General features: G+C 34.6%; 1 protein-coding gene across 5 annotated transcripts; it reads right to left on the bottom strand.

Annotated features, from left to right (window-relative positions):
• Positions 1-22871, bottom strand: LOC129293821 (chloride channel protein CLC-e). Of its 5 annotated transcripts, none has more exons than XR_008589226.1 (8): positions 22480-22871; positions 21801-22200; positions 20774-20974; positions 19590-20056; positions 10587-11147; positions 9630-9832; positions 8506-8668; positions 1-153 (listed from the first exon to the last, which is right to left on the bottom strand). XR_008589226.1 is itself a non-coding variant. In XM_054931934.1 (7 exons), the coding sequence occupies exons 1-7, from the start codon at positions 22852-22854 to the stop codon at positions 8638-8640; spliced, it is 2238 nt and encodes a 745-aa protein (XP_054787909.1). In that variant the 5' UTR covers positions 22855-22871; the 3' UTR covers positions 8483-8637. The 5 variants fall into 5 exon arrangements, 2 of the variants coding, with proteins under 2 accessions (XP_054787909.1, XP_054787910.1); XR_008589225.1 differs by lacking the exon at positions 1-153 and adding an exon at positions 3334-3654; XR_008589224.1 differs by lacking the exon at positions 1-153 and adding an exon at positions 3661-5326.
• Positions 22872-27616: the final 4745 nt, after the last annotated feature.

Raw genomic sequence — 27616 nt, 5'->3', positions numbered from 1 at the left:
ATATACATATACATCCTACTTGGCTCACAAAACTCTTTAAATACAAATATATATATATATATATTTTCATTACATATAAATGTAGTTATATCACTATCAAGTAAAGCTAATCTTTTCTCGCTTCCTTTCCCAACCTTCTTGTACTCTTTTCACCTAGATATAGAAGATAACGGAGTAAGACATAAGTTCCAATAACTTGGATAAAGTCCAATTATCGATTAGTAAGCAAAATCAAATACAAGATATAAAGTAGTATCAATTTCAATAGAGAGAAATATAAATAAACATACACACAATGACATGCTTATTTATCCACTATGCTCATGCACTCCTGGTTCCCCCTAGTACAACAAGCTCAATGTTCGAACTAGGACTTCCAGCCTTACACGAAATAGGGCCTATCAAACCACAGCCTCAGACCAAGTATCATAAATATTGGTAGTCTTTTGAGTCTCCACTAGTAAAGCACGCTCAATGCTTGGACTATCGAGACTTCATAGCCTTGCATAAAGTAGGGCCACGACCCTCTACCTTAGTTTAGGGTGCACTCGTGGATGCATATACTTCTAGGTCCTTCTTAGCGAATCATCATCAATGCTTAGGATCTTTCATGACTTCCTAGCCTTATTGCAAACATTACTCACACACACGCATGCATAGTTCTTTCACAATATTGCTCCTCTATCAATTCATAAAACACAATGCATATAGTTAATATAAAATACTTGTAAATCATTTTACAAACTAACGAATAAAAGGGTTATTTCAGTTACTTTTTTACCCTTATTACCAAGGGTTACTGTTCTCACATTTAACTCCCAAGGGTGCAAATTTTGACGAGCAACTTCTCAAGTTCTCAATCTACATAATTAAATATCTTTAGTAAGCTTCTAAGTTTAACATAAGGCCCTAATCTAGTAAAACCACATAACTCAGCATCTATAACCATTTCAATGGTATCTCTTGAGTTCATTTAACACATTCACTATAATCACTTCAAATTGATCAAAATACCCTCTTTCTCATTAAATCAACATTTTCATCCCTTTTTAACTTTGTCATTTAGGCTAATTTGAGTCTATATACTTAAGGTTCAACCATCAAATCCCAGACCAATCGTAAAACCTTAGTTTTACACCTAGAAGCCCTTTAAAAACCTTTTGCTTAGATTTTAACCCCTTAAAACTCCTTGATTCAATTTCTCTATCAATCAAACTTAGAGAAATTAAGGTAGAAACATAGTATAGTGCAATACAAAACTTACCTGACAAGTCACTGGTCGGAGCAAACTCCCTGGTTTTCACAAATTGATGCCCTAGTACTGCTAAGCTCTTTTCCTCTTCTCCCACCCATTTTTCTTCCCTTCCCTCATCTAACACATGAGTTGAGCACATCTGCTTTAAGCAAAATCTTTGCCATGCGCCATAGCACATGTAACACGTGCCACGACGTATGGTGTAGTGGGACAAATCTCATTGGTGTTCATGCATTTCATCCTAAATTGACTTTCCACTATTCGATCTTTTAATCACACCGACCAACTAATATCACATACTAACTCACTATCCAAAACCATGATTAACTCACTAATTACTGATTTATCCCTAATTAGCAACTAGTTTTTTGGATTGAAATTTAGGATGTTACACTCATCCATCCAAATAATCACTCTCACATTTATATGTTATAAATACATAGGCACGTTCACTAAATTACATTTAATCTCATTTCCATAATCATAATACGCTATACAATCATGATCAACATGTTATGCACAATGGCATGTTATAGCTAAAGCAATAATTAGCTCATAATTATCCTTATAATCAAGAAATCATATAATCTCCGTCATGTTTAATAAATTACATCCAGTCACATTATCATCAAGCAGTCATGCTTAAACAACCAACATTAAACCCATCCAACCAATTGATACATATTTATCCATTACATAACCCATATCATGAATCTCAAGACTTGCTCACATGCAAGATTTCAATAGCATAGCATAAAGCCATTCATTCACATACCATAATCAATCAAGTTCATAGTTGCAAACACAAGCATATACTATAATTTAACTATAGATTATCTTAACTCTTGGTTTACCACACCAAGAGTACAATTTGAATTTCGAGAAAGCTTATAAACAACCCACGAGCTCCAAGAATACTTAATCTACAATTTAGGATTAACAAATGTCATTAATAACTAATTGTTATTAATTAGTCTTTAATCACAATTAAGGCCTGAGACCTTAATTAGAAATATTAACTATAAACAATCCAATTTCTAACTTTCCTTTCATTAAGCTTAACTAACATTGTTAGCCCATTGTATTAGCTTAAATTTGATTATTTAGAGCCAGAGCTAATCTTAAAGCCATCATTAACAACTTTAGCTACAACCATTAACAATAACAAGTTATTAGAAACCTAAAACAACACCCTTAGACTCCATTAGAGTCATTTGAACAGGTGAAAATTTGCTGAAAATTCAGACAACACTTCCGCAAGCCCAAAAACTTGGAGAAAATGCATGGAGAAGAGAGGAGAATTACCTTAATCAACTAATTAAATTTAAATTCTATATCAACCTTTTTAACGTATTTTTGACCAAAAAAACCTCAATATATTTTTTAACAAATAAAAATATGAATAATTTTACTCATGCTATTATATTTTTTTCCTAATGCAATTATTTTAAATAATAATAATATTTTTTAATTATTAATTTTTTAAAGGGAGAATGGCATTAAGGGCTTTAAAAACAAACTTTATTGCAATTTGTATCTAAATAAATTTGATATTGCTTTGTAGGCCTTAAGGCTCTTATTGCCAAATTTTTTGAGACTAAAAATACAATTTTGCCCTTTATTTGATTTGAATTCAGAATTTGCATGAACTCTCAAAACAACGAAATAGACCATACATGATATAACATCTACTATGTATAAGACAATGTTCACGCATCTCAACAAAAAGTCCATGTATTGAAAGTCCATGTATTTCAAGTATTTTACTAGCCTTTGGCTTTAGCAAAAATGACTAGGCAGACCATGCACGACATAATATCTACTATGCATAATACAATGTCCACTTGTGCTGAACAAAAAAAAAATCATACATTTTCAGTATTTCACTAGCTTAAGCTATAACAAAATGACATTAGGCAAACCATGCATGACACAACATCCACTATGCATAAAACGATGTCCACACATGCTCAACAGAAAGTCTATGCATTTCCAATATTAAGAAGGACAATTACATCATATATGAATAATTTCATGTTGGTATTAGCCTAGGTACTAAAACAAGTACCCATATAAAATTTGACACAATATTTCGAGTTTGATATATACAAAAAGTTAACCACTATATCCAAAATATCTAACAATTGCTTCTACATATACAAACAAAAAATATTTGTGATTCCCACTTACCCAAAAAATATTATTTGAAAATGCTTTCATATACATAATTATAGTTGCTTGTGTACATCAAAGAAGTATAATGTAATCACTTCTCATGCTGCATTAGGATTCTTGTATGTCTTGCAACTGTGTCCAGCCCTTCCACATCTTGAACAATGATAAATTTTCTTATCTTAGAAGACTCTATCCTCCTTGTTCATGGCCTCTTGGGAGGACGGCTAGTTAAAGACAATTGTAAGAAAAAAAAGTTTGTGATATATTTTCACTTGAAAGTCCATGTGATTTCAATTTATCATTATGCTAGGCTTAACAAAATATTGAAGTTAGGCAAATAATGCATGATACAATATTCACTATGCACAATATAAAGTTCATTTATTCTCAACTAAAAGTCCATAAGATTATACTTTATCAATAGGTTAGGCTTGGCAAAATGTACAAGTACGTAAATAATGCACAACACAATATCCACTATGCACAACATAAGGTTCATATATTCTCAACTAAAAGTACATACAATTCTACTTTATCAGTAGGCTAGGCTTAACAAAATACACAAATAGACAAACAATGCAAAACACAATATTCACTATACACAATATAAGGTTCATTTATTCTCAACTAAAAGTCTATAAGGTTCTACTTTATTAGTAGACTAGGCTTGACAAAACGCATAAGTAAGCAAACAATGCACAATAAAATATCCACTATGTACAAAATAAGGTTCATATATTTTCAACTAAAAGTCCATACAATTCTACTTTATCAGTAGGCTAAGTTTAACAAAATGCACAAATAGGCAAACAATGCATAACACAATATCCACTATATACAATATAAGGTTCATTTATTCTCAACTAAAAGTCTATAAGATTCTACTTTATTAGTAGGCTAGACTTGGCAAAATGCACAAGTAAGCAAACAATACACAACACAATATCCACTATGCATAACATAAGGTTCATATATTCTCAACTAAAAGTTCATACGACTCTACTTTATCAGTAGGTTAGGCTTAACAAAATGCACAAATAGGCAAACAATGCATAACACAATATCTACCATGCACAATATAAGATTCATTTATTCTCAACTAAAAGTTCATAAGATTCTACTTTATCAGTAGGCTACGCTTAAAAAAATGCGCAAGTAAGCAAATAATGCACAACACAATATCCACTATGCACAACACAATCTTCATATATTCTAAATTGAAAGTCCATGTGTGTCCAGTTTATCAGTTGGCTAGACTTAACAAAAAGTTTTTCAAGTTTATGAACAATAAAAAGTCTGTATATAACAGGACAAGGTTCATTTATTAACAACACAATGTCCATCTATTTCACATGATTTGTATGATTAAACCGAACATTTGAAAAAGTTTTTCAAGTTAATGAAGAACAAAAGGTCTTTATATAACATGAAAGTATCCATTTGCTAACAACACAATGTCCATATATTTACAATACAAGGTTTGTTGATATGATACACATAAATATCTGCACAAGTTAATTGCAAATTTTGCATATCGTAAACTCCATAAATAACAACATAAATTTCATAAACAACATCTACATTAGAACATTTATATCAGTTGCAAAAAAATATGTATCAGAAACAACAAAAAGTCTATAAATAACAAGTTGTTTTCATTAAATGAACGTGAATGCGTACATTATGATTAGATAAAACTGAAATGGCTCAAACTCTCTCTATATCCTTTTTTGACAAAATAAAACTGATAATAGCAGATGCAGCACTTGATCTATTCTTTCTACACTATAGCGAATCGTTTCAAGAAGTTGGTTAGCGTGAGAGGAATGTAATCAGACGAATGCTTGATCGTCTTCTCCATACCCATCTAGATAAAAGTGAATCACCCACTCATACCTGTTGAACGAAAAAGCTTCAAATGAGAGAAAGAATAAAGGAGGAGGAAGAAGAAGAGAGAGAATAGAGAAGCATGATGGGGAGAAAAATGAATTTGGTTATTGTATCATTGTTGAAAGAGGAAGAGAGAGAAGGACGAGGGAGGAAGAACAAAGGAAGAGAAAGAAGGACAAGGGAGGAAGGACGGAGGAAGAAGAAACAATTTTCGTTTAGCAGTTAGTTATAGGAGGGACAAATTAGTTATTTTACCAAAAAATATAATTGCAAATGAGGCCTTTAGGCCCTCAAAATAATTTCAGAATCTATTTGACCTTATCTGTAAAATTCTTGCTGTTTAGGGCTCTTAATGACATTCTCCCTTTTTTAAGTAATATATTGTGTTGCATTCGTGAAGATTCCTAGCTCTGCGAGTAAATATCATGATATATGTTGAACCATATTTACCCGACCAATTATCAAGTGGAACATGTTCACCCTTTGAAGTTGAAGTTTGGGCTTTATATAAAGGAATGACTACTGCTTTGGACCTTGGCCTACCTCATATTATCTTTGAGACAGATTGCAAGCCACTTGCGGATTGCATTGGCTTCCCTTCAATTCTTTTGCGTCAAAGAGATGATGCAATGCTCACAGGAGGTACGATTACAAGTTACTACTGGAGAAGCAAGCATGGTTGCAAACAAAATAGCAATGAGATGTCTCCAAAGCCAAGTTTATTTTCAGTTTACTGATGTTGTTCCTATGTTAGGAACACTGTGCAGAGTAATTTGTTGGGATATTTACCCCCATCTTTAAGGCCTTGTTTGGTAGCTTGGAATCATGGAGAAAGAAATGAAATTGGACATGAAATCTGTTAACATATGTGTTTGGTATGCAATAATTATGATTCTTTGGAATCTGGATTCAAGGAAATTTGGCAAAATCCAATTCCATCACATGCATCATGAAATTCAATTCCATGATTCCCTTTCTACAGTTTGCCTCTTCTCCCTCCTCCAATATAATTTTTTTTAATTTTAAAAAAAGCAGTTTGGTCTTTTCTTATTTTAAGTACTTATATTTTATTAAAATTATATCAAGATTCCATCATCATACCAAACACACTTTTAAATCCAATTCTATTACAATTCCAATTCTGATTCCGATTTCAATTCCATTAAAAACTCTTTCATCATACCAAACATGGCCTGAGTGTTATGTAGATTGTATTGAGCTTTAGCCCCTCTTTCATATTATAAAAAGGCGAGGAGAGACTCCTTCCAATCCATTTCAAGTCAGGCACACTGGGCAACCTAGTATGATCCTCACCCCAGGACAACAATTTATTTTGGCCATAAAGGCACCTAAAATTATATTGGAGAACTGAGAATGATTGGTTTACTTTAGGTTTTGAGCATGAAATTGAACATGCATAGAGAAAACCCCAAAACAACAACAGAGTTAAACACTACCAAGAAGGTGAAAACCATTTCAATTTCCAATTTAACTCCAATTTTTGGCTTATAATGACTCAATACTAGTCTAATCTAATTCAATCATCAAAATAATTTTAATCCAAATCAAGTCATTAACGACTCTAATTGACAATCTAACTATTAGGTCTAATCCAAATTTTAAAATAATAGTTGCAAGTTGCAACAACCTACTATAAGATGTGTTTGGAACTTTGGATTAAAAAATTCTTAAGATTAGAATTAACTAAAACTAGGGTAAAAAGTTTGTAACAGTAACACTATTTTTATTTGAATACTTTTTTAAAAAAATTAATTGGACATACTAAAATTTGTTTACATGATTTGATTTAAAAAGCCGTTGATATGTACAACAAAAATGGATATGAAATTCCTCATATAAATAATTTTGTGACTAACTAAATATTTTTAGAAAAAAATATTAAACTTAAAATTACAATTTTCTATTAAAGTAGATTAAAAATATAAAATAAATTGATAAAATAAAAAATCTTACTTCTGGTTGCCTATTCCCTCATTCTTACCGTTTTTCCTATCTATCCCACAAGAATGGATAATGACCGTAAAAATCATAGATCTGGCGCGCCTTGGGGTCGCTGAGAACATCATAAGCCGCAAATATCTGCTTGAATTTAGCCTCAGCCTCCTCTTTCTTGACTGATTGTTGATGATTCTTATCTGGATGCGATTTCATGGCCAACCACTTGTACGCCTTCTTGAGCTCCTCATCGGTCACATTGCGATTCACCTTGAGGAGCCTGTCGTAGTCCAGCTCCCACTCTCGACAGTTGAGGGGTAAACCAAACACACTCATAATATCATCATCATCATCATCATCATCATCATCATCATCATGATACTCATATGAGAGCAAAATAAAATACGAATCCTCTCCGATGAATATTTCATATCTGCCACAGTTGTCTCCAGTGCCAAATATTGGTCAATTATACCGATCTAATGGTCCATACCAGTAATGTACGTTTATTTAGCTGGGGTAGGATGGGGATTTCAATAAATTTAGGGAGAAGCTGCCGAGTATCACTCACGGTAAAAGGGTCTTCTTTTCACAGTTGAGATAGCGTTAGTGCAGGGATTATATGGGGAAACAATGGACAATGGATATGCGGATTCAATGCAAATATTGAACAACTACCACAGGTCATTGGAGAAGCCAAAGTTATTGCCGTAGGAATAAATTTATGCTGGAACAAAGGACTGGACAGTATCCGAGTCTCAACTGAATGTGCTCAGTGCTAGGAGGGTCGTCCATATTATGAAATCATCCATGAAGCTAGAGAGATTCTAACTAGGAACTGGAATGTTTTTCTTGTTTTTGACAAAAAATGAGTCGAATACTCATATGATTTAGATAGATTAGGACACAATAAGAATGTAGGTTTTTACACCTTTGATCATCCACTCCCTCCGAATCCAGAGGTGGTGGATGATGAGAGGAGATAATCTTTTTGTTTTCTCTGTTTTTACACCTTTGATCATCCACTCCCTCCGAATCCAGAGGTGGTGGATGATGAGAGGAGATAATCTTTTTGTTTTCTCTGCTTTTTACATGGACCTTTTTCGAGTGGAATATACTACAGTTTTCATTCCAAAAAAAATATCGATGAGGGAAGACATAAGGAATGCAAGGGGGGGGTGAGAGATTGAGAGAGAGAGAGAGAGAGAGAGAGGAAATGCCTGTTTTACCAAGAAATCCAAGTGTCAGATCAATCTAGCGGTTAATATTTTACACCGCTGACAGCTATTGGGGAGAGGACCATATTGAAGCGCAGATTCTGCATCTCTCTGATGATGATTATGTCCTTCCACTGTTGCATATTACGCTAGGGATTCTTTAGTGGCCAAAGCACTGCATTTAATAGAAGTAATTTAGTGGGATAAAAGACTAACACAAGAAGAAAGAGAAAATAACAATTCTCATCTTTAAGATTCTCCACATCTTTTACAATATTCTTCTCTCTCTGAAGCTCATTATATAGAGTCCTGCAAAGCTTCTACACCCAATGGCTCATTATCTCCAGCCGTGCCATTTTAGATTTTCCCGTACTCCTCAAGAACAACCCACTAATATGTTTCTTTTCCCTCACTAAGGAAATCCAATCTCAATATTCCCCATCTTATCGACATTCACTATTTTCCAGCATTACCAAAAGGTAGCATTTCGTTTACTACACATTCCATGGCATAGATAAAAGCATCGAAAAGCAGATGCAATCATAAAGAATCTAACCTCGAAACCTCAAAGTCCTCGAAGCAGCTACTTCTATTAGAAAACTTAGGGAAAATCTACTTATTTTGCAGAAACTTGGGAAACCATATTTCCAGTTCCATTTGAAGATTATGTTTCCAAAAAAATTGTTATGGTAGAAAAGGGGTAATACAAGGAAAACATTACAGGTGAGATTAATCATGCTAACATTCTCAGCAACATTAAAAAAAAAAAATCTGTCAAACATTTTAAAAATTTAAAACACAAAAACAGTGATGAAAATATTCTTGAGTCATTAACAATGAAAGAGATCAACTTTATGGCTCTATTGACATGGTATATCTCAGCCTAGCTGACATAATAGTCTGTTGAACGATCATATAAAAAAAAAAAATTTAACAGAGCAGTATTAAATGCACTATAGTACGGCTTTAAGTCCGTATTCTGTTTAAATTTCAAGGATGGATTTAGTGTAAAAAAGCGTGTTAAGGTTAAAATCATTTTAGATTTTCTTACAAAAGAGCAAGGTTTTAATTCATTTTGGTTTCTTCACATTGACTTATGATTTATAACTACCAGAGTATGATGACCAAATAAGAACCTGCAAGTCAAACTGATACTGTCACTGTCTAATACGCCAACTGGATATGCCCTTTCACAGAGCTTTTCAACAACTGGAACTTGATTGACTCCATGTTTCTTCATAGCCTTTTGAGCAGAAAGAAGATCCATATCAGGAGTAGCAGTCCATGGAACATTACATATTCCACCTCCCAAAAGGCACAGTTCTGAAACTAAAAGCTCCTGCAAAAGAATCAGCTTGTCATGTATATGAGGTCACAATCAACTGGGATAAGTTCAGCATTTAAGTCATGTCAATTGATTAGATCAAAGACAATTCCAAGCTCAACTATAGAAGTAGTGTTTTAAGTTGTAAACTAAGTTCAGCATAATTTAAAGATCTTAATGTGTGTGTGTGTGTGTCTATATATATATATATATATATATCCTTCTCATAACATTTGGTTAATACAAAGCTGCCAAATCTTTACCTACGAAATATAATTACTTATGCAAACATAATAATTATCTTCCAAATTGCAAACTTGGATTTGTTTTTTTCCAGGTTAGATGTAAAGAGTGTAAGTAAAGACAAGACTGAAATATTAGTTATGGAGTAGTTACAGAGACTAAAGTTTGTTCGAATTATAGTTATAACTGGAAGACTACACTTTGTACTCTATAACCACTCTGTTAATCATGCTGTAGTGTATTTTTATAACTTCACCTCATTCAACATCTTTTATGGATAATTCCTCCCTAGAATACTTTCAAAAAGTACCTATCATTAATTATTTATTCTTAAGGGCGAAGTACAAGTGATTTTCAATCATCGATTAATTCTATTTGCACCATATATCACGAAGAACCTAGAAATATAGTTACCAAAACTTGGCTCTCTTTTTACTGATTTTGTAACATCAGAATGCGGAAGTGCATAAAAATGATAAACGATATATTTTTATATATCTAATTAAGATTAGAGTAATTCTTCTACCTTGGGTTTTTTGCTTCGTGTTTTTGCAAATTTGCTGTTCTCTCGGATGTCTCTAAGTGTCAATAAGCCAATTAGAGTATGATCAGTACCAACAATCACTGCACAAGACTGTTTCTCTGCAAGCATGAGACTCAATACTTCTGTAAGCCGTATGCCCATTGAGGCTGTCACATATCTCGTCTTCATGGCTTGTGAAACTAATGTTTTTCTTCTTAAATGCGTGGTTTCAACAATATCATCTTCTACACAAAGCAGACTTTCAACTTGACACGAGTTACTTGTATTAGGCACACTTTCGGCAATGGCACAATTAATAGATGATCCAATTGAACTACGGGGAGATTTTTCTGGAAGAATAATTAAATCTGAGTTTATAAATTTGTGCTCTACGGTGCCCCGGTCATCCCCTTTCTTTGTCTCAACAGACGAAATCCATGAAGACAAGCCAACAGCTCCAAGAAGTGGTAAAACAATCTGATAGTCTTGGGTCAGTTCAAACAGCAGCAACACGGCAGTCAGAGGCACCTGACAAACTCCTGCGAGAGTTGCAGCCATTCCAACCTGCAAAAGAAGCTTTAATTCTTTCCCAAAAAGAATATTTAATTGGATATTCCCAGCCATCACTCTCTTGACCACAAGAATGAGACATACAAGAGGTTAAAATACAAGTAAATAATCAGTTTCCAAATCTGTTCAACGTGCTTCTTCATGCATTGATTCAATATTCATGCAAGTCTAATCCTACCAAGAAACTGATGAATCCATTCCAATTGAACAGCCATATGCTCATATCAAGGAAATGCAAGGACCAATATATTTTCTATTATTACACTGGATTAGCAGTTAAGAGTCGTTGTTAAGAGATGGTTCTGAAAACTATTGCAACTACTTGAGTACCCTAAGAAGTAGCATAAATAACGGTAGCTAGCTCCGGTTGTCCAGAAATCCACTAGTTCCTATATATTCAGCATCATTTCATTTGTTCGTACATTATTCTTTCACATTGTTTAACTAACAATTTGTTTCACATTAAAGTATAACTAATCATCTGTTCATTGAAGTATTGACATACAGGCCTTTCACATTGCTTAACTAGGTGGAAAGTACACTCAATTTTGAATATCTTTGCGGCACTTTCTTGGGTTGAATATGCTTCTTGACCAGCCTTCCAAATCTCTTCAGCAGTCTCATAGAACATGTAGGTTTCACCGATACTTAGCTTCATAAAATTTGTGAGCCATGCCATCAATTGATTATCCTCAGCTTTCCAAGTTTTGTAACTGGGATTTGTGGCTGCTGGCATTTTGGTTCACCAGTGAGGCATCCGTCCCTGCCTTAGCAACAAATAAACATCATTACAGACCTAGTCCAAGCTGGGTAGTTACACTCGTTGAGCTTGTGGCCTCTAATATAAACTGGAGCAATGCCATCAACTCCCTGATTTTCTTGACCAGTCATTCTAATATTGGGATTGGCCAAAGCTTCAAAGGGGTAGGTGTGGGAATATCTGAATTTATTGTAAATATTCTACCCTAATTATTAGGGATTATTGTTGATTATTAGGAGTTATTAGAATTTATTATTGTCTTTCAGCTTTGTGTATATATACCAGTTGTAACATAATTTTGAATCAATGACGAGAAATATTTTTCTCTCAATTACCACATGGTATCAAAGCCCATAGGGTTTGAAAATCTTGCCTAGGGTTAAAGACCATATCCGCTCTCTGTGCAATGGGTTGAAGGGAGGCCTCAGTTTGGCGTCTCTGGGATTTTATGTTCATGCTATTGGAGATCTTATTGGCTCTCACCGCCATCCCAGGGAAGTTCAGAAGGTCTTGATCGATCAGACCCACAAGTTTGACGATGAATGCACGCGCACCACTTGGCATTTCTAGTGCAGTGGATAGACAGAGGTGAGTAGGAGTGCGTGACACCTATTTCCAACCAGTTCTTGGTATTTCCCAAGTCTAGGGAACCTTCTGTTAGAATTTCATGGTCTTCTGTGTCTCGTTCTGCACTGGAGCCTTTGTGTTTAGGGCTGTTGTTTTTGATTTCTCTCTATTGGTTCAGGAGGGGAGAGGAGATAAAATAAATATATAAAGACAGCTTTACCCTTATATAAGTAAAATTAATTTTTCCTAATAAAATATAGTTATGAATATTTTTAATATATAATTATAAGTATGTAATTATCCATAGTTCATATATATAAATATTGCCCATAATATATTCAATAATAATTTATTCAAAGTGTTGGCGCCGAACAAAGGCCAGTGGGTCCTGTGCCCTAATTTCTATTTAATATTTATCATTTATTGTGTTTTAATGTATCGCATCTGCCCCTAATTTTTAGGAGTTTATTTTGCTGATTCTTTCTGTTTTTAGTATCTCGGCCAGATCCTATCTGTTCTAGGGTTTGCGTCTCCTCTATATATGTATTTCCTTCCATCAGAATAAACCTAAGCTTTTATCTAGCATCCATATTTCCCCATGGTATTGTAGCAGCTACGATCCAATTCGGATTTGGGCTGCACAACGAAGGCCATGGTGACAGTGATGGATCAACTGGGAACAAAAATTTCCCATATACCAGTACAAGCCACCAAGCACCAAATGATGCTGCTGCAATCACCATTCATAGATTGAACGGTTAGAACTATAGAAAGTTCGGGCACCTTATTGGAGCAACTCCAAGACTTGATTTGACCAATAGTAAGTTTTGCACTTGGGAGGCTGACAACTCACTTGTTCAAGCATGGCTAGTGAATTCAATGACCCAAGATATTAGTGCTAGTTTTGCTTTGTTTGGCTCAGCCCGTGAAGTATGGGAGGCTGCCAAGGATATGTTTGCCTCTGTTAAAAACAAAGCTGCAATTTTGGAAATTAAAGGAGCTCTTCATGATCTAAGGAAAGGTACTTCATCCGTTACACAATATTATACTAATCTTGTTATGTATTGGCAGCAATTAGACACCTACAATACACAAGTGGTTGCGTCCTAGAGATGCTGCCTGATATGTCAAGATTAAGGAGGAGCAGAGAATAAATAAATTTTTATTGGGGCTGGATGATGCCTTTAATGATATTTTAGGCAGATCATGAGCCTTGAACCTCTACTATCAGTAAGAGAGGTTTTCTTTGCTGTAAAACATGAAGAAAGCAGAAAGAAACTGATCACATATAAGCAACCTAATGCTGAAGATCTTACTTCAAATGCCCTTGTATCCAAGGGAACTCAAAATGGTGATGGCAAGGGAAAGAAAAGCAACAAATGGTGTGATCACTATCAAAAAGCTGGCCATACCAAGAATGTATGCTAGAAAATTCATGGTAAGCCACCTAATCAAAAAGGGAGAGGAAAGTCAGAAAATAGAGCCTTTGCTGCCACTACAGAGGACAAATTTGATTATGACATGCTAAGTAAGGAGGAAGTTGACCTCTTACGGAAGATGTTAGACAAACATGATTCATATGAAAAGTATATAGCTTCTAGCAATATTGCCCTCACAGGTAATGCAATTCCTGCCTTAAATTCTAAGGTTCATCACAAAGAAATGGGGATTGTTGATTCAGGGGCCACTGATCATATGACGAGTAACCCTAGTTTGCTTCAGAATTTACAACCATATAAAGTTATTATGTTTATTAAAGTTGCAAATGGAAAATCCCTTAGAGTTCAGGGAATTGGTACAGCCTATCTTTTCAATGGATTAGAACTTGAAAATGTTTTATATGCTCCAAAATTGAAGTGCAGTCTTCTTTCTATGAGCAAAGTGACTTTGCATCAATCTTGTGGTGTTAACTTTCTCCTTAAATTGTGCACTTTACAAGACTTGGAGTTGGGGAAGATGATTGGCACTGTTGAGATGATAGAGGGGCTCTATTGTTTGGCTATACAGAAAGTTGAACATGGCTTCTCAACTAGTCTTGCTGCTGAATCAAAGTCACTTGATCAATTTACAAATAATGAAGTGTTGTTGTGGCACTATAGGTTATGCCACCAAAATTTTCATTACATGTCCAAATTGTTTCCCAATTCTATGAGTAAAAATATATTTCCTTTACACTATGATATTTGCCAACTTTTGAAGCACACAAAAAGCACCTACAAATCCCATCCACATGTACCATCTGAACCTTTTTCTCTTGTGCACGGTGACATTTGGGGACCTTCTCGCAATCCCTCCTTAACTAATGCCAAGTGGTTTGTCATTTTTATAGACGATCACACTCGACTCACATGGGTTTTCCTTATGAGAGAAAAATTTGACCTTGTCCACATTTTGATCAACTTTCATGCCATGATTAAAACTCAATTTCAAACTACCATTAAAGTTCTCCTTAGCGATAATGGAAGGGAGTATACATGCTTAGCCATGCAAACATACCTGAACCAAAATGGCATCATTCATCAAACTAGTTGTGTCCATACACCACAACAAAATGGCATTGCTAAAAGAAAGAACCGACACCTCTTAGAAGTTGCTAGGGCTCTTATGTTTACCCATAGTGTTCCAAAACATTATTGGGAAGAAGCTATTCTTACTGCTGCTCATCTAATCAATAGATTACCTTTAAGGACCCTTGACTTCCATACACCTCTTCAGGTTCTTACAAAAACCTTTCCAACCACACACCTAAATAACTATCTCCAAGAACGTGTTTTTGGCTGTCTTGCTTATGTACATAATGATAATGGTGGCAAATTTGATCCCAAAGCCTTGAAATGTATCTTCTTAGGATACTCATCTACCCAAAAGGGTTATAAATGTTATTTTCCACCTCTTAAAAAATTTTTTGTCACCATGAATGTCACTTTTGTTGAAACTCAGCCATATTACCCTCGTCCTCCCATTCAAGGGGAGAGTGACTATGAATGGGAGCCTGCACAGCCAAATTTCTCTAATGAACCTTTGACTTTGTCACCAACTCTTCCTGCCAATGATCCTATCCTTGACCCACAACCTTCTCAGACCACCCAAGACTCCTCTCAAACCATCCGAGAACCAATTGTGGACCTTGATAGATCTGATCCTGGGCCAAACAACACTGAACCTAATACATTTGATCATGTTGTGATTGATAGTACAGAATCCAAAGAGGCCGAGGCTGCTGTTCTTCCAGAGACTATTAATGAGCCTAATCACCCCTCTAGCTCTCAGCAGGTCTAGGATTCAAGTCCAACTTCAGCTTCTGATGATCGTGGGTGGCCTATTGCTTTGAGGAAAGGGGTAAGAAAATGTACTATGCACCCTATTAGTAATTTTGTCTCTTACGACAAACTCTCACCTCATATACAAAGTTTTGTGGTAAAGTTATTAGAAGAAAGATTACCCTCTAATTAGCAAGAAGCAATTTCTCATCAAAATTGGAGGGAAGCCATTCATGATGAATTAACCACATTGATAAAAAACCATACTTGGGAAATTACTAAGCTGCCTCCAGGAAAGGAAAGTGTGGGGTGTAGATGGGTTTTTACAAAGAAGTATAATCTGAATAGAACTCAATAAATACAAAGCCCGGCTTGTTACAAGAGAGTACTTGCAGACTTATGGTATTGATTACCAAGAAACATTTGCTCTTGTTGCAAAGTTGAATACCATTCGGGTGTTATTATTCTTAGCCGCCAACTGTGATAGGCCTTTACATCAACTGGATGTTAAAAATGCTTTTCTCAATGGAGACTTGAAGTAGGAGGTGTACATGGAGATTCTTGAGGGATTATTAGAACAAAGAAAGCCAGGTATGGTGTACAAACTATATAAATCTTTATATGGACTCAAGCAATCACCCATAGCTTGGTTTGAAAGATTCACCAAAGTTGTTAAGAACTTGGGATATGCTCAGTGTCAAATAGATCATACAATGTTTGTGAGACACTCAGGAAAAAATGGCAATACTTATCGTTTATGTTGATGATATAGTACTAACTAGTGATGATTTAGTTGAAATATAGAGATTGAAGAAGTCATTAGCAAAAGAATTTGAAGTAAAAGACTTGGAAGCTCTAAGATACTTCCTTGGAATGTAGGTAGCCAGATCTAACCAAGGGATTGTGGTGTCACAAAAGAAGTATACTCTTGATCTGTTATAAGAAATAGCAAAGCTAATATCGAGTCGAGTGTGGGATAGGTAAGTAGGTTTACCAATGATCCAAGAGAGAAGCATATGCAGGCTGTTTATAGAATTTTGAAGTACCTTAAGATAACCCTTGGTAGAGGAATTTTCTTTGCTAAATGTGATTCTAGAGGAATCAAAATTTATACAAATGCTGACCATGGAGGTTCACGTCTTGATAGGAGGTCCACTTCTAGGTATTGCACTTTTGTGTAGGGAAATTTGGTGATATAGAGGAGCAAAAAGCAATCTGTTGTTGCCAGAAGCAGTGCAGAATCAAAACTAAGGGCCTTGGCTCATGGAGTGTGCGAAGGAATGTGGCTACAAAGAATGCTAAAAGAACTAAAACTGACAACAGATTCACCTATTAAGATTAGGTGCGATAGCAAGTCTACTATAGCTATGATTGAAAACCCTATACATTATGAAAGAACGAAGCATGTTGAAATAGACAAGCACTTCGTTAAACCCTAGACATGGAAATTATTGATTTAGCTCATATACCAACACAAGTACAAGTTGCTAATGTATTCACCAAGCCATTGGCTAGAGCATTATTTGAAGAATTTAAAAGCAAGCTGTGAATGATTGATATCTATTCACCAGCTTGAGGGGGAGCGTTGGCGCCGAACAAAGCCTAGTGGACCGTATGCCCTAATTTCTATTCAATATTTATCATTTATTGTGTTTTAATGTATCGCATCTATCCCTGATTTTTAGGAGTTTATTTTGCTAATTCTTTCTGTTTTGAGTATCTCGGCTAGATCCTATTTGTTCCAGGGTTTGTGTCTCCTCTATATATGTATTTCCTTCCATCAGAATAAACCTAATCTTTTATCTAGCATTTATATTTCCTCACAAAGTTTACAAAGTAAAGGTATGAGCACGCAGTAAGTTTATTAACATAAAATAGAAGAATAACAAAACATGACCAAAAAAAAAATAGAATAGAAAAAATAAAATAAATGAAGGGGGGAACAAAAAATGACGATACAAGTTAGGAGGACGAACAAAACTTGAATAAAGAGGCACATGGCAATAAAGAGAGAGGGACCTTTTTGGATTATCATATTATGGTAGAAGTATATTAGTCCAATAAAACAAAATTATACCCCTCCCTCCTCATTCCCCCCATTTTGGAAGGGATGGTTTGGAGGGGAGGCTCTCCCCTCCATTTTTACAAACCAAGCAAAGGGAGGGGAGCAAAATCCCTCCCTTCCCCTCCCCTCCTTCCAAACCAAACATACCCTAAGGCATTCTTGTATGGAGTCTAAGTAGTCTAATGAAATGGCTGTGGAGGAAGCTACACTGTCCACTATTCTTGTGCTAGCTTTTCTTCTCAACCCATCCTTTTAATGTGATTTATTACATCCTAGCAAGGCTTTTTGCCTCCCTTATAGTCCTTGGTTTAAACAATCTAACAAGTCCTGTGATTTCTTCCAATAGTCCATTAAGATAAACGTCAACCAAGTATTCCTTAGATAAACTAAGCTCACAAGAAATAGTGTCAAATTTATCGCTACAGTCAGCCAGTGTCCCTTGATGCTTAAGGCGCACCAAATCACTCATGGATGTCTCACGTACAGGGCCAAAACGATCTTTAAGTTCATCGATATACCCTTCCTAAGTGGGTCGCACCCCTGCCCATGACTTTCCATGCGCGAAGTGCCATTGGAATGCCTTTAGGTTAAGATACATACTTGCAATCTTGACCTTCAACTCTTCAAGAGTTTCACCACGCTCGAAGTAGCACTTGCATTTCAGTATCCTGCCTTCAACATCTTCTAGTGTAAACTTAGGGAAGTCCATCTTGGTGAATTGTGTTGGTCACCGATACCGTTTTAGTCGCGGCCGTCATGGTGACGCTGATCCTCTAAATCTTGCTCGCAATTTCAATGGTGACCGTTGCTTCCATCACCCTTGTTACCCAGACCATGTTTACACTTGCACATGAGCATCTGCCGCTGATTTGAGATACCCCCAACCAATTCAATCAAAGGATCTACTTTATCAAAGTTTTCTTCAGGTTGAACCACATGTTATTCCATTTCTCATTTGATTTGGTTTCTGGTCTGAAACATATACTGTTGAGATGAATAAGAGAAGAAGGGGCGGCCAAGGAGCATCTGCTCTAATACCATTGATGTACGAGAATAATTTGGACTAGTAAAGAGTAGGGAAGAATTAAGAGAGATTGAGAGAAGAACAGAGAAGGCAAGAGAGATAGAGAGGAATGAAGAGGAATTAGAGAGAGATAGAGAAGAGTATATGCTGAATAGTACACAAGTCTACATTGATCAATCTTAATGTTTACAATTTGAGTTGTAGGGTATTTATAGGGATAGGAATAATACCCAACGGCTACTAATGGCCGTACATATTAATGCCTATACAAACTAACTAATGTCACTATTCTAAAATAATAACATAGTACTTCTGTGTTGCAAGGAAGAGGTTAGAAGACTCAACAGGTTCTTGACAAAATGCCAAAGCCAAACCATTTGTAGATTAAAAAATTTTGAAATTGTTAAATTTGGTGCAAAAAATATTCTCTAATATTGATTCAACTAATTACAAAGGTGTATAGGAGTATTTACAAGAGTACCACTTCATAGAGTAATAAATGCTAATACAACCTCTAACTACCAGCTAATACCCACTAAAAGAATAAGAATAATATTTACATATTTGAACAGAAATATTAAGCAATCATCATTTAATACATATAGAATATGAGAGTTCTTCACCAAGAAGGATCATGTTTCCATCCACAAAGTCATATTGGAAAGGTCAAATTCATCTCCTCTCTCAGAAAGACAAGAAATACTACATCAAGTTATAAAATTCATAGATCCAGGTGAGAAAGATTGTCACAAAATGTTACCAGGCCATAAGCTTGGGGTGAAGCCACCTCCAAAACAGATAGATGAATTTTAGGGTTGAACTCAGCAGCAATATAACCAATGAACTTCCCATATGCCATCCCAGTAGCTGCACCAATAAAGAGAGATGGGGCATAATAACCGCCCACTAATCCAGAAGCCCGGCACAGAGAAGTTGCAACAATCTTAATGGCTATTAGCTGAAGTAGTAGGTCAATGGAAACACTCTTCACAAAGGGCTGAGATTCTAACAAAATATCAACATTCTCGAAGCCCCAATAAAGGATTTCAGGATATACCAATGCTATTAGCCCAACAGATAAACCACCCAATACGGGAAATAAAGCTCTTGGCATGCCAGTGGTGTTGTGAAGATTGTCAACAAATGCTATCATATATGAAGTGCACCAAGAAAGGGCTAGTGACACCAAGCCACAAAAGATACCCAGCAATAGATACAATGGTAGCTCTGACAAAAAGTGAAATAACTCTCATGGTATACATACCAAATTTATATTAAAAAATAGGCCTCACTAAACAGCAAGCAATGTTTCCAAACGAACCAATTGCCAACCTTCTAAATATTAGAAGCATCATCTTAATAAATTAAATTTTACTATCTAATTTCGTTTTCACACAGAAAAAGTAGACAACTGAACTTGGCAAATATAGCGCTGATCTTAAACAAAATATAATATAAATTTTACAACAAATATCACTATTCACAAACTACAATCAATGCAACTCATTTCTTAGACTTAAGGAATAGGGAGAAAACACAGAGAAATGAGAGAAAAGTGGGAAGAATTTGAGGAAGAGAAAACTGAAAGGTACTTTAATCTTATTCAATGGGTAAAATGAAGTAAAAGCCAATAATCTTAAAGCTATTTATAGAACGCTAGTCCAAAATCTCGTTAATTTAAACTACTCAAGTTCTTAAAGATAATGATAAGATAATCCTTATTCAAAGAAAAGAAAACTCCTCAGTCAAAACTAAATTAAATATAAAAGATATGCCAGATAATCTAGATATACTAATTTTATAAAACAAAGAATCTTAATCATCTTTATCTTGGATAATAATAAAATAACCCTATTTATGTTTCCTATCACATTGACAAAACACCTCATGCATGAAACTAAATATCAACTTCACATGGAAAGATAAAAAACGTAGTTGGCTCACCACCAATTGAACGAAAGTCATATTCTGGAACTTTGAAGGCTGGTTCAGACCCAAGACCAACCTCAGAAACCACCGAAGCTATGACAGCACTAAGTATTACCATCGATGTAGTATTTGTAAGTGATATAGATACATCTATGGGTGAGGGCCATAACACAGATTCTACAGCAAAAAAACAACCAGCAACAGCAGCATTGAAACCTGAAAACAAATGCAGAAAAGGTTACAGAATGATTCCATGTAGTAGTAGCACAATAAAATGCAAATGCTTCATAAATATTAGCAGCATATTACATATTACAAATTTGCAAAAAGTGGCTAATCGTTCAAAAGATCACATAACATTGGATGTGACAAGATCACGCCCTAAGATGCTCTGACAAGTAAAAATTGTCAATGACATATCACCAGTCACAAACTAAACATATATAACTACCTCAAGTGGAGTAGTCAATTTGTCATGATGTTCATCTAGAAAAAAAGGAAAGGAATGACTTGGCATATCTAGTTTGCAAAGCTCAGAACAATCAATTGATGTTTTAGCTTATCAACTCAAAGACTACTAACATGAGGAAGAAAATTGAAAGTGCCAGATCCAATTTTCTCCCTGCTTTAACAAGCTTCCTATGTTCCTTCTTCATCAACAAGCTTTAAGTTTCTATAAATCATTTCTGGTTCTTCATCACATGCCCTATTCTTCCTAATACGCATGTAAACTGGCCAACTGAAAGGATACAGTGCAAACAACTACGAGTTTAGACATAAGACTGTCCTCCATTTTTCTGGTCACTAATCATTAAGTACCCAATACTACCAATTAATCTAAATTCAAGTTGCGTTGATTCCCAAGTGGGCGAGACACTGTCTCAACATGATTTTTTTTTCCCCTACCTGCCAGGTTTGAAATCAAAATATTGCTTAAGGAATGTTAAGCTCCTTACCTCTAAAGTCTCAACCTAACCACAACTGGTAATATAAGACTTTTCATGTTATCATTTATTGGGCAAATTGCACTATTATATCTTACCAGAAGAGAGTCCAGCAGCAGATCCAGCGGCCAAAAGAGACAGCATTCTGCTAGAACTCTTGTCAAAGAAAAACCCAACAGCTTTGGCAATGGAAGTACCAATATTAACACTGGGACCCTCTGGACCCAAGGAATTCCCTGTGCCTAAAGTGATACAAGCTGCCATAGCCTTTAGAATAGGTTGGGAAGCAGACTTGAGATAAGCAGAATTGCCAAGCAATGGATCTTCCCCGGCGGAAGCAAGACGTTGAAGAAGTAGATTCAACATGGCCACATTCATGCCCCCAAAAGCGGGTATTAATATTACCCTAGTCCAGGTTGCCTGAATAGGTTGTTCTCTCAACCATGAGGCCCCCTGATCGGGAATCCCACCCCAGAACAAATCACGAATTTCGTGGACCTATCAAATCATACATTATGATAAGAGAAAAGATAATAGAAATAATAGGAGAATAGAAAGGGGACCTAGAGTTCAGAATTCATCATCAATTCACACATACTCCTCTCCAGTCAGATTACAAGCCATACACGTGAGTTAACAAAACATAACAACTATAACTACTCGTTTACAATCACAATATTCCTAACATATTATTCATGTTTAGTCAGGAAAAATATTGGTTTAACGTGGGTGAATACAATTGCTGGTGGCTAATATTAGTTTAAAATTGTAACTTACTAGATTATTGAAGAGCACAACAGCGACGCCAGTGAGAAGACCAACCAAGCACGAGGATACTATTCCTGAATTTCCAGTAACCAGCCTCCATCCTGTTAATTCTAGCTGTGCTGGTGTTCCTTCATTAACGTCGTCGTCCTTAGTATGGATTGATTCGGTGTGCCCGCAATCGTTATTATCGGGCAGCGCAAACAGAGGTCTAAGACTTATTCGGCATTTCGTAGAGCAGCAATTTCCCCTTTGTATTTTGTCTGTATAACCAGGAAGGGTTGATGGCGGCGACAATGTTTTCACTGACCGTTCAGAGTGTATACAAAAAGATACCAGGATCCGACCGTGCGGACAACCCCCCACAACACACCCCAAACCTCCCATTGTTCATCTCGGCAACCCCCTCCCCATCCATCCATTTTCAACCCAATTTTTTTAAAAAAGATTTTGTAACTTTCTTTTTTTGGGAGTTTGGTAGGATGGGGCGCCAACACTGCTTTTTTTACCCCCCTTAAAAAAGTAATAAGAAAATAATTAGAAAGGCATCCCAAAGCCTATTTAAAAATTAAGGTTTATGATAGTTTATAGCAAAAATGGGTCATTAGGTAACAAATGATCATTGTATATATAAAAGTAGGGTCAAGGCTATAAGAGAAAGTTATATATTCATTTTTAGGTTGGCTAGAATTTGATACTTTGGCATGCCTTTCTTACTAATCTATATTTCAGGGTAAGTTTGGTGTTAGGTTGGGAATAATTTATTATTTTTTAATGTATATAAAATTTATTATTTTGGTTTGAAATTAGATGCGGGATGAATTATTAATTTTTAAAAATATATATATATATATACAAATTACTTTCTTACCTATTTGAAATTTAAATCTGATCATATTTAAATTTAAATTAATACCTATCTATTTAGTTTCCATCAACCATAAGGATATGCCTAAAATCTAGATTTATATGATTGAATGTACAAACACATATAAATTTTTTGAAAATTTTTGAATCTAGATTCTTTTTATATATATACTAAAGAATCCTCATTATTTCAGAAAATTTCAACATATCCTAAAGATAATTTGAAAATAAAGCTTAAAAAATGGATTGATTGAAAAAAATTTAAGATTGAAAAAGAAGTATTATTTTTTTATATTTATTAAAATTCTAAAATTATATAGCTAATTATGCAATGTTTACTGTTTTATATCAATCATATCATAAATTTAAATAGAAAATTATTGATCTATCTTTTTGATTTTCAAAAATTTCGATCATATTATAAAGTAATATATCTATATATTCAAAATTCATACGGATAGTTAGTTATGGGGCAAATAGAAAGTTTGGAAAATAAAATAATATATATGTAAAATGAATGAGTGATTATTAGTGGTATATATTCCTTTAACTATATTTATTTATTCAAAATTCGTTGAATCATATCAAATGGAGTAATCAAATTGTTTATATCAATGTTGTTAAAACCGGACCGGACTTGACGGTCCGACCGTCACCCGCTGAGTAAAATGGTTTGGTTCAACCAATTGAATCAATCTGACATTTGACCAGGGTTGACTCGAATTGAACTGGCCGATTTTGAGAGAACTGATTTGACTCGGAAACCGAGCCAGTTTTACCCGATTCAAAGCAAAAAAAATTAAAAAAAAGAAAATTAGGCTAAGTTGTTTAAATTCACAATTTCTCTTCTCTAATCACTAATTCTCTCTTTTCTTTTCTTCTCTAATCTCTAATATCTCCTTCATGGCCCAAGCTCAATCTCTAACTTTTCTTTCAACCTCTACCTCTAGCTTTAGAAATCCAATCTTTGGCATCAAGATCGGAAGCTTGTGAGTTATGCTATGACGGCGTGCCTCCAGCTCCAGCATTTTCCTTCAAGATCACAAGCTTATACAGACATGTCTCTACCTTTAGCTCTAACGGTTCAAGCATCTAGCTTTTGGAGTCAAGATCCCAAGCACAATTGACAAATTAATGTTTTATTTATATAATTGTGCATATAAATATTATTTTTTATTTAATATTTATGTTACCAGTTCGACCGCCGGTCTAACCGGTTAGACCATAAAAATCATGACCCGTTGCTCTTTCTGATTCGATATTCGGTCCGGATTTCAAAATATTGGTTTATATTTTGACACGTCTAGTTTAAAAAATAAAATTATAATATATACTCCATATATATAGTAAATGAGTGGTTACCGGTTCTATATATTATATTTTCTTTTATTTGAAATTAAAAATAATATTTTTTTGATATTAAGATTATAATATAAATATAAATTGTTTTAATAATATTTTAAAGCATTGTAATTTTCAAATAATATAGACAATAAAATATTAATAGACAATAATATCGATATCATACGTGTGTAAATTGAACAATTTATTCTTTAGATACTAAATCTTCCTCTTCCATCATGTTACTAGAGAAAATGAATGATAAATTAGACTAAGTTAATAAAGGTATTCTGTAAATTAAGAAATTAATGAAATTTTTTTTAAAAAAAGAAAAAGACTATAAGAAATCAGGATATACTTGATTCAGACATATTTTTTTTAAAAAATATTTTTTGACCTGTGCATCACTTGATTTTGTGCTTCAGGATTTTTTTGTTTGTGCGTGTAATTTTATGCTTCAAGAGTTAGGTTTAGTTGCTAATTTGTAGGTTTTTTTTAATTATTTATTTATATAAACTCAAAAAGTGATTATTGTATAATCTAATTTGAATCTTTTAGATTCAAATTCAGTTACTTGGATATTGTTATATGCTCCTAAGAGAACATAATACACTATCAACTTATTTTATATAATTATGAAATTTTGTAATTTGAATTGTAAAAATTTAAATTTGGATGAAATTTTAATAAGATCTAATATGTATAATTATTTATGTTAAATATAATCAAATTTCAATATTTATGCAAGCTACTTTCAATTTAAAATTGGTAGCTTATTAAATCCAAAACCACATAATCAAAATAAAATACTTAGAATAATTATTTAATCAATCATATAATCCCCAACCCAATTTAAAAATGATCAAATGTTAAATTTTGATTTTATCATCTTTTAATCTATCTTAGTAAACCTTGACTGTTTCAAATTAAAAATACAATTATTTAAACAAAAAATATAAATAACATCATTCAATTAAATAATATAAACAAGTAAAAGAGCATATATATTTTTTATATATCAATTTGATTTTATCATTTTTTTAATTTCACTTATATAATTGTTCAATATTCTTCAATTTTTTATTTTTCCTTTTTTGCTTGACACATGTCAGCTTAACATTTATAATCTATTATTAACACTGTCGGGAATGGTACTGTAGATCTATAATACCATATCTATAGTACCATTTGCCTTTTTCTTTTCTTTTTTTTTTTAAATTTGTTACAGTCTAATGTTTTCTTTCTTTTTTTCCCAGACAGGTATTATACCTTGATCAGTGACATTTTGAATAGATTGGATAAGTGTAGGGCTGCATAAAGGACTGGACGGCAATGGACTTCGGCCTAACCTGAAGTTTGGTCTCTTTCATAAAAAGGACTGGGTTAGGCAACCCATAATCTAATCTTTTCAAGTGATAACTTAAAAATTAATAGGACTGGACTTGGTCCATAGAATCGAGAGACTGATCCTGTTAGTTTAATACTCACTTAGCTATTTTTTTTTTCCTTTTTAGGGTTTAGGGTTTAGGGTTTGGGGTTTAAGGTTCAAGGTTCAGGGGTAGGGTTTAGGGTTTCAGGGCTAAGGGTTTAGGGTCTAGATTTTAGGGTTTAAGGTTTGGGGTTTGGGTTTTAAGGTTTAGGGTTTGGGGTTTTGGGGTTAGGGTTTGGGGGTTTTGGGCTTTCTAGTTTGGGGTTTGGGGTTTTGAGTTTAGGGTTTTAGGTTTAGGGTTTAGGGTTCAGGGGTCAGGGGTTCGGGGGTTTCAAGGTTCGGGGGTATTGAGTTCGAGGTTTAGGGTTTGGGGTTTGGGGTTCGGCATCTTGGGTCGAGGGTCTTGAGTTTAGGGTTACATCCTCAATTTTAAATTCAGATTTATTAAGCTTAAATAGACTAATAAAGTGTATCTATAAGGTGTGTGGCTAGAAAGGCCTAATGGGCGTGTTTGGTCTTGATTTCAATTGTAAACGCGGGTTTGAAGGAGAATTGGGTCACCTGGGAATAGAAGAGGAAGAATTTCTGAAAGGAGTAATTCTGTACCACGTGCCGTGGCGTGGGATTGGTCTGCTACGGCGTATGTGTGACAACATGCTTAGAAGAGGCTCTCTGTGCCATGCGCTGCAGTGCATGGTCCGATTTTTGCAGTATTAAGTCGCTAATCTGAAGTGAAAAAGAAAAAAAAACAAAAGAGAACGAGAGAGTGGTGAAAAAGCTAAGCTATGGCTTGAAGAAATTGATTGTTGGGAGTAATTTGGAGCTCATAAACACCAAAGGTAAGTTTTCTTGCTTAAATCTTCCTCTCTTCTTCCATTTTCTTAATGGTAGAGGTTACGGTTTGATTGATAATGATGATTTTCGGTCCTTAGAAGTTATGGGCCTGAACCCATTGACTTAAATAGAGTTAATGGGGGTAGATTGAGCTAAGCAAACTTGATATTTATGATTTTATGATAATTGATGGTTGGACGATATTAAATGTCTGAAATTCCCATAAATTTGGTGGTTGGGAATAATGTGGCTTCATTAATGCCCATTTAAGAGCTAAATATTATAAATGAGAGTTAAAGGAAGCTAAGAAGCCTTATGGGTACTTCTACATGAGTTTAGAATAAATTTTGAGTATTAAGAAATGATGAAATGTTAGTAGAAAATAGCTCAAAATGAATATTGATGTTTTGCATAGTAAATTCTTGTAGTGTAACTATCATTGGCACCATTCAAGCTTTTTGGAAGCTTTGGGAGTGAATAATTGAGGGGTGAAAACTTTAACTTCTCAAAGGTTTGAGGTAACCGGGGGAATTCTATCTTATACCTGTGTGTGTCTATTAGTTTATTGATTTATGAATTATTATTGAAATGTATAAAATAGACAAAAAATGCAAGTGTGGCTTAATTCGTGAAGAAATTCACTAGATCAAATTTGTGAGTTTTTTGCCTTATGATGCA

Source organism: Prosopis cineraria, unplaced genomic scaffold (genome assembly GCF_029017545.1).
Source record: "Prosopis cineraria cultivar Desert tree isolate PC_DT_omini unplaced genomic scaffold, ASM2901754v1 PC14, whole genome shotgun sequence".
NCBI classification, from domain to species: Eukaryota; Viridiplantae; Streptophyta; class Magnoliopsida; order Fabales; family Fabaceae; genus Prosopis; species Prosopis cineraria.
Note: the sequence above shows the minus strand (reverse complement) of the source record. Positions and strands in the feature narration are given on the sequence as shown.